Genomic DNA, 9,107 nt, shown 5'->3' with positions numbered 1-9,107 from the left:
AACTTGGAGAAGTAAATGCCCTAGAAGGAACCAGATTAGATTGAAAACATTTTGGACAGTAGGATTGTTCGTAGCACTCCGAGCAATCACTACAAATAGTATCTTGTCAAATGGAAGGACATACGAGTTGAAGATTCATCATGGATTTCTCAAGAAGAGGTACACCATCTTGGTTTTCCTCTAACCCCAGCAAAGTGAGGGACTCACTTTTTCAACAACCCTGGATGTCTGATGTAGGAGCATCCCTGGTTCTTGGGAATCTTGCATCAACCAAAAACAATTATTTTCAGTTTTTTTTTTGTTTTCCAGTTTCAACATTTATTTTTTGTGTTTTCTTGTATTTGTTTAGTAGATCTTTTGGAGATAGTTTTTGCTTCTTGACATGATTATGTCCCTTACCCCAAGTCCGCAGGACGTTTGGAACTTGTTTTGGGAAGTTATCTCTTTCAGAATCCAAGATAGTTTTCTGACTTAGAACACCGGAACTTCTTGGACCTATTTTGCCTTTTGGTGAATCTTTGCAAATCCTGTATGTAGCTTGCAGAGCTTCAGTTCATTGTTCCAATGTTCCTTGGCGTGTGGCCAACCTTCCCTTTGGTCTGCACTTCATCCTTTGGATTTTTTAGAGGATTTTCTTTGGCGGAGGCTGACCTAGTGGTTTTACACATTTCATTTTTGGTCATCAGCATTTGATTCTTCTTGGACTAACACAGATCCCTCTAGATCATATAAATCAATGTAATTAGCTTGTAGAATCAATTTTTTAGAACATAGAAGATCTATCTTGAGATTATGACATATGAAGTTGACCAATACTATAATTAGAGCATGTATGTGTTTAGGAAAATGAGTTAAATCTTGTAGCCTATATGTTGCCGACAGATTGTAATTGGTTTTTATGATATAATTTAATCAGTTTTGCATTGCCTACATCATCTTCTCTTGTTTCTGTTGTGTTTTACTCTTGTTGCATAGTCTAGATAGTTCTCATTGAGTTCCCTCCTAACCATGATTGCACCACACATAGTGTGATTCGATTCATCTTTAGTTATGCAGCTCTATCATCCTGATGATGAATCACGAAGCATGATTTGAAATGTTGATACAAGAAAGGTCTACATAGCTGAATCCAAATGCATAATATATGAATTTAGCATGGACTGTTAAAATATCATCTCCCTAAAATGAGTAATGCTTAAAAATGTAAGGAATTCAATACTCCACAAACTAAGAATAGTAAAAAATCAATGATTGTGTGGACTACTTTCCATGCCAAATAGGAACCAAATGCTTGGGAAATTGATAGTAGATGTTCTAATCACATGATTGATGATAAGAGAAAATAAATTATCCTTAAGAGTGAAATGGAGGATCAGTAAGGTCTGGTAATGAAGGATTTGCACAAATATGTGGAAAAAGAACTATAATTATTGATGGAAAATAAAAGGCAAAGGATGTCCTTTACATTAAGGGAGTTGAACATAATTTTCTCATTGTTAGTCAAGTGTGTAGAAAAGAATATAATCTCACATTTCATGTTTGATTACAAAAACTCATTCTTTATTATAGTGCCCATGCATTCTCTTCATAACTTTGATAGAAAATAAATACGACATGGGGTAAGGTTAAATACAACATTGGGAACTAGTTGGATTTTTAAATATGTCGTTTCATGTGTTGGTTCAAACTTTATTTGTCTTGGTCGATCAAGCTCTAGATACCATGGTTACTACACGAAAATTTTGATCGATAATCAAAATTTAAACTATATTAGAAGATATTTAATATTTATGAAGTGAAGGATAGGAAGCTTCATATTTTTGCAATTTAATTTAATAGTGAGTTCTTTCACTTTCTTTACCCAATTTTTGTTGAATAAATCTTGGAAAGAAGTCACTAATAAACTATTTATATAGCTGATCTTAATATTAACCTTTGACCCACCTTGTGTAGATCATTATTAATCACGGGCTGCAAACTAATAAATAGGAATCGCAGCTTTTCACGTGCCACTGATTTTTCTTTCTTCATCAATTTTCACGCCCTCCACGATTTGGTCACCCCATGATTTCAAATTTTATCTTTGAAATTACCAATCTGCTACTTTATATTCCCACGTTGTGCAGACATTTATCTATAATCCTTGCTGTTAAGTAATATAAAATAGGAATCGCAGCTTTTCACGTGCCACTGATTTTTCTTATGTATAATCCTTGCTGTTAAGTAATATAAAATAAGATAGCTTTCAAAAATTATAGAAGTCTTCATATAATAAATGTAGCAGCGACGCCTTTTCCAATATGTGCAAATAATAAACAAAACAGTAGATATCATCACCAATGTGGTTAATGCGTCTGACATCGATGGAGAAACAAAAACTCTTCTACTTTTCACGTGCCATTGATTTTGCATAACTATGCTCGATAGCCGCTATTAGTCACATAACTAGAAATGTATTTTTGACCCAAATGAGAATGCTCTTGCAACGTGAAGAATTTCCATATTAAAACGCTGAATTCCACAAACTTGGGATTACTAAATTTACACTAACAATATGTTAATTTGATTTGGGTAATTTTTTCTTTTATCACACATATTAGTTATCAAATAATTTATTAAAAGTACAAAGTAATGAAACATTAGAAAATTCAAAAGATTTGCCATTTCAACTATTACGTTTTCACATAATAATGTCTACCCTTGTTGATCGGGTGCACATCTCTTATTTCATGCACCTAAGGCAACTTAGTGTTCCATCGGTTCATTCGATGAGAGCCTTCAACCTAGCTTCCATCTACTCTTTTGTCTTATCTTGGAGGAGTAAGATGGATTCCATGCATAATGGGAGATAAGCTCCACTTACCGGTGGGACTGGATCCTTGTCATCTACATCTGACATTTCCCCAATATGACTTCCCTGTTTGAGCAAGCATATCTTCAAACATACACAAATGATCCGCTTGGGCACACTCTCAGTGAGTCTTCTCATCATTTGCTGACTGCATCTTTATATGGTGGGAGTCCTGCTGATCCACATCCAAACATCCAAACACATACCGGTGACCTGCTTTGCTAGTTGACATCAATGAAACCATTTCTGGTATGCATGAATGACAACACTTCTCGTCAATATCCCATACCAGTTGCCATCCTATACTAGTTGTTATCAATGACAACACAATGCCAACATTGAAAGATGCTTAAATAACCAAGAATGGATTCAAATTGAGGTGAATGTATACTTTCCTTGGTTGAATTTTATTGAGAACCATCTCATTAGAAAAATGTGTGTTTATAACTTGTTGTAGATCTAAAAGACATTGTATAGGTACACCCACCATGGTCTAGCAGAACTAGAAGGACATGAGATTTCAATCTTATGACTTTATCTCCTTCATTGACAACCGATGCAGAGATCTTAAGAACTGTCTATCTTATAGGAATTTTAGGAAAGAATCGTATAGGTGATTTGTGGATTTCTAAATTTACACTCACAATAGGTTAATTTGATTTGGGTATTTTTTTTCTTTATCACACATATTAGTTAGCAAACAATTTATCAAAAGTACAAAAGTAATGAAACATTAGACAAATTAAAAGATTTTCCACTTCAACTATTTTTTACTCAGATAATAATGTGCCTTGGGGGTCTACTTGAATATTTCTCCAAACATCTTTGAATTTACCAAAATATTGTTTATCTTATTGTTAATTATCTAGCACAACATATAAACTAAGACTATTATGTTTGAATTTTTTTATTATGATCTTGTTCAGCCATAAAATACGCCAAATGAATTTCAATTTCGCACAATAAATTAAATTAGACCTGTTTAAAAAAAACAATTGGTATTTACATCTATGACTCAATGACTTTAAATCTTGTGCATGACCCAAAGAAGTTGTGCATGTCCACTTTGGTATTGAATTATTATTTTGATACATACAATAATTTTGTTCAAAATGGTTTGGTGTTTATGGGCATTATTAGAGAACTTGCGAACTAATAGTTAATTTTCTCCTCAATCAAACTTTTAAGTACACTAATTCAACAAATTTGAAAATGTTTAATGTTTAAGAGATACCAAAAAGTATTCTTAGTTTATTGAAGCAAGATCATGGGCAGGTAGGCAATCTCAATGATGGAATGGCGAGAATATCATGTTTTCTAGGTAAGGAGGCTCCATTGCATTCACTCATATCTAATTCCCCTTCGACTCTCCAATCAAAGCAATGCACTAGTTGAGCTATGGTAAAAGTCATCATGGAAAAGGACATGCTAATCCCGGGGCATGCCCTCCTTCCTGCACCGAAGGGAACCACATCAAAATATTCCTTCCCTTTAATAAAATCAATATCTCTACCCATAAACCTTTCAGGCTTGAATTCCAATGGATCCTTCCACACTTTGGGATCTCTTCCCAAAGCCCAACTGTTGACAAAAGCCCTGCTCTTCTTAGGAATGAAGTACCCATCAATAATGCAATCTTCTGTTGACTTGTGTGGGATTAGCAATGGCACTGCCGGATATAATCTTACTGTCTCATTCACCACACACAAAAGATATTCCATACCTTTGAGTTCACTTTCTTGTACAACCCTCTCTTTGCCTACTATGGCTTCAACTTCCGCTTGCAATTTCTTCAGCACATGAGGATTTTGGATCAACGAGCTCATCGTCCACTCCATTGTAGTGGACGTCGTTTCCATTCCACCCGCAAAAACATTCTGTAAAAAGTTAAATATTAAGAACATTTACAATGGGTTCAGTCTACAATGACATGCACAAAAATTCCTAGCTTTTATCTTAAATAAATAAATTAACACTATATATGTTAATACTAACATACATATCTTAAAAACACCTATCTAAAAGATGTGAAGAGATATCAATCTCAAAGCATCTACTTATTCTTAATAATGATTAACATTATTAGATAAATGTATTTAAAATATCTATACTAATTAATAATTAAGAACTACACTATGAAATACTTATACTTACAAATACAATGGCCTTAATGTGATCATCTGTGATAGTGACGGAATCGGCGGCCTGCATATCCAACAGAGCATCAATGACATCCTTTGAATTGGGCGGCTGCTGCTGATTCCCCAAGCCTGAGCTTCTCCTCTGTCTGTGCTGTTCTATTATTTTTGTCATCATTTGGTCGAAAGACTTGTTTACTGTCTTCATTCGTCGCTTGACACCTTGCAAATCGAGCCAGTCAAGCCAGGGAATAAAGTCTCCAATGTTGAATACTCCCACAGCCATTGAGGCCTCTAATAACAATTCCTTAATTTTCTCGCCATTGTTATTCAAACCCTGATCGTCAGATGTGGTGCCATAAAGGATTCTCAGTATTTGCGAACTTACAAGGGATGCGATTATCTGGCTAAGATTGACGGCAACTGTTCCATGGCGGCTCTTCTCCCACACTGATCGGACGGCCAGAGACACCGCTTCCTCTCGCATTGATCTCATGGACTCGATTCTTTTGGCATTCAACAACTCCACCATGAAGAGTTTCTTCATCTGTCTCCAATAAGGCCCGTATGGAGTGAATCCCACATCCTTGAAGTCATAGAATAAGTACTTTGCTGCAGCAGTTGCAGGTCGGCCCGCAAATATTAGATCATTAGTTTTCAAAACTTCTTTCGCCATCTCTGGAGAAGAAATCACAATTACAGTAACAGAACCCATTTTCAAGGATGCAATTGGTCCATATTTCTTAGAAATGTCATAAAAGCTACGGTGGATAAGCTCTCCCATCTGCAGGAGATTTCCCACGATAGGCCAGGGAAATGGGCATGGGGGCAATCTTCTTCTCTGCCTACTAAACATGTAGAAAATCAACCACATCACTACAATTGCAACAGCAAAGGTGATTGGAGCTTCATCTCTGCCTACAAAGAAGCTCTGAAACGACATGATGAAAATACCCACTAGTAATTAGTTCGCTATGCTGTATTGAGCCTCAGGCCATGCCCTACTTATTAGTGTCTAAATCTCAGAATTTAGTCGTGCTAACAAACGCACGAGCCGTTTGAACGAGTGAATAAGGAAATATATTGATCTTTGGGGAAGCGGATGTTTCGCGGGATAAGTAAACTAGAAAACTCCTGCTAGTTAGCGCACGAGCCGTTTGAACGTGTGAATAACGTGACAATTCATATTTTACTATTTATCAAAATCTACTATTCATCTTTTGATGTTCTTGGGTGAGGCGATGTTTAAATAATGTGAGGTTCTCCATAAATATATTGGTATCCACATGTTAACTGGTTCAATTTATAATTTGTTATTCATCAAAATCTACTATTGAACTTTGGATGTTCTGCGGTGAGGATGTTCTGGGGTGAGGTGATGTCTAACTTGTCCATGAAGGAATTAACCCTTTTCTTTAAGGCATACACTTTCAAGACCAATCACATGAAAAGGCCAGATTGGCCATTATGGATATTCATGATCATTTTTATCATATCTCCTATTTTTGTAACATAAGAACCCTTTTCAAATTAGGGGTTACTTTAGCATTCTCAAGATCGGGATGCCAATATATATACCAGGTAGGTTCACAGATGGGGTATCATATAACTAGTAGGTCCATAGATGGGGGATCGAAACCAGGGTCCCCTGTTATCTTTTTTATTAGCATCCTCTTCTTTGCATAGAAAGTAAGAAAGGACATCTTGTCCCCTCTGACCAAGTGGGACAAAAGAGGTCTTTTCTTCTTCCCTTTAGCTATCGAATAAGAAGTCTCCCCTACCTTTCTCTTGCCCCTAACTTCAGAGCTAGGGTTGAAAGAATTTAGAACATACCCATTAGATGGAGTATAATCAGAATCCCCATCATCCATTTCAAATCCATGAGGCCAATTTGGGGTTGACTTATCCTGTTTAGGTTGTTTCCTTTTGCCCAAATGGAGACAAGCATCCTCATTTAAAGGAGCATCTTCATGGTCAGTTATAAAAATAGAAAAATGGAGATGGACATTCTCAGCATAATGGATACCCTCTTCAGGAGGAGGATCCTTTTTAATATAAATAGCCTTCATATGTTCCATAATAAGAAGGATAAGGCCCTCATGGAAGACCAACACAAAGGGTTTTTTACCATGGTTCTTTGGCCATGATGCAAAGACGAGGAAAGATAAAAAGGTGAACAAAGATATTTGTCATTGCAAAAATGATTTAGAATCGTAAAATGGTAGGTGAAAAGACTAGAGAAATGACCACCAAGAGTAAGATAATGCATAACTACCTTAGCTACATCCGCCCATAGTAGTTTGATGGTATTTCTATCATAACCCTCATCCTAGTTCTCTACACCTTGTCTTGCTCTCTTTTTTTTGAAGAAAATGTTCATCGCCTCATTAGATAATTTTCAATCTCTAAAAATATTCCTACCTTCCACTCGCATATTAGAGTTCTAAGTAATGAGGTCTTTAGTGATAACAATCTCAAACCCATACACTTTGAGGACACCCTCATTCCAACCTTCAATAAAGGAATTAGTAACTAGAGTATCACATCCGTGAAACTTCTCCATATAGGGTGTAAAGCCACCCAGAGATAATTCATTGCAAACTTGACTCTTTTCTTTCCATTTATGTTATGAATTAGGCTCAACCCTGTTTCTGTCTCCACCCGTAATGCACAAAGACCTATGAAAGATGAAGCAAAGAACACCCAGAAAATGAAATGAATAGAATAAAACATGCCAATCTCTCTGTACAAAGACACTCTGTCTTCACATGCCATAATGGGGAAAAGAGATGTCTTTAATTCCCTTCACATTAGTCCAAAGAGGAAGGTTATCATTCACCAAAAATCCATCCACTTAAATAGATTTTTTATCTTCATCTAATAACAATTTGATATCAACGAGGGTGAAATCATTAACCCCCACCGTCTGACATTAGGTTGCCCAACACCAATATTAGCAAATCTATCAGCGACCTTCTAACCATCCTGAAAAACATGAGATATATGATATTGTTCAAAGGTATTAAGCATATTTCCGCTATCTAAATTCAGGCTCTTAATAGTCCAACTCAGAGATTGAATGCCTTTTAAACAATTTATAATATTTAAAGAGTCACATTCAAGCCGAACCTTCTTAGCACAATTAGAAATAGCCGACTGGAGCCCAATGTAGGATGCATAAGCCTCGACAAAGTGATTTGTTTGAGTTCCCAAAGGGAGGTTTGCAGTTTTTGTTGAATATCTAGGCAATTGAGAGGGAAGATGATGTCACGAACCCTATTTTTCCATAATTATTTAATTCGGAAAATAATGTTTTTTTTTTCGCAAATGAAATGAAATTGGAATTGTCAATGAAATAAGATATGAGATCGAATGCACTGGAATGATTTATATACAATCGAATGATCAATAATAATTTTTATTACAAAATTGGGATTGTCATTGCTAATAAGCAACTGAGTGCAAGTGAATGCAAGAACTGCTGAACGTAGATGAAGGCGAGAACACGGTTCAGGTAGAGTTGTCTTAGCTCTTGGATTTCATTAGAATAGATGGAATCTCTCACACACCACATTAGGATTTATAATTTGCATCTTGTAATGATGGATGATTTAAATGACCTTATTTGAATGTTTGTTTAAATTGGAATGATGAATTTGGAATGAGTAGTAGATTGATTTAAATGTTTATACATGTGCATTGAATTGCATGATTTGAGCGGTGATTGAATTAAATCCAAGTTACATGAGTGAAAATTAGCTAAATATTTAGAGTTATGAAATACATCAACTTAACGTTGTTATTAAAGACGATTTAGTGTCTCTAGCATAAGAGAATGCAAATGTAAATTTTATTTATGATTGACATGTTTACAATTATATTGAAGTCATATGCATGTAATTTCGATAATTGTTTTATAATTTATGTCTTATTTTAAAGTGATTAGATAATCTTTTCAATATGAAATATTATGTTTTTAAATATGCTTGCATATGATTTAGGATTATATATATATATATATATATCATAATTATTTTAAAACCTTTTTACAAATAGAAATAAATAATCGGATGTTTAATATAAATATAAAATTAATTTATTATATATCCTAATGTTTT

At 35.1% G+C, this 9,107-nt stretch overlaps 1 protein-coding gene across 1 annotated transcript; it reads right to left on the bottom strand.

Annotated features, from left to right (window-relative positions):
• Window positions 1–4,116: 4,116 nt before the first annotated feature.
• Window positions 4,117–5,932, bottom strand: LOC131068180 (cytochrome P450 750A1-like). The gene is made up of 2 exons (XM_058003359.2): window positions 5,006–5,932; window positions 4,117–4,728 (listed from the first exon to the last, which is right to left on the bottom strand). The coding sequence occupies exons 1-2, from the start codon at window positions 5,930–5,932 to the stop codon at window positions 4,117–4,119; spliced, it is 1,539 nt and encodes a 512-aa protein (XP_057859342.2).
• Between the last annotated feature and the right edge of the window lie 3,175 nt (window positions 5,933–9,107).

This window comes from Cryptomeria japonica, chromosome 10, assembly GCF_030272615.1.
Source record: "Cryptomeria japonica chromosome 10, Sugi_1.0, whole genome shotgun sequence".
NCBI classification, from domain to species: domain Eukaryota; kingdom Viridiplantae; phylum Streptophyta; class Pinopsida; order Cupressales; family Cupressaceae; genus Cryptomeria; species Cryptomeria japonica.
The sequence above is the reverse complement of the archived record's forward strand: the minus strand, read 5'-3'. Positions and strand labels throughout refer to the sequence as shown.

Bases quoted from the DNA above. Each gene is read 5' to 3' on its own strand.
- LOC131068180 (XM_058003359.2), bottom strand. From the start codon at position 5,932: ATGTCGTTTCAGAGCTTCTTTGTAGGCAGAGATGAAGCTCCAATCACC. The intron at 4,729-5,005 runs GTAAGTATAAGT...AACTTTTTACAG, and splicing joins ACATTAAGGCCATTGTATTT to AATGTTTTTGCGGGTGGAAT.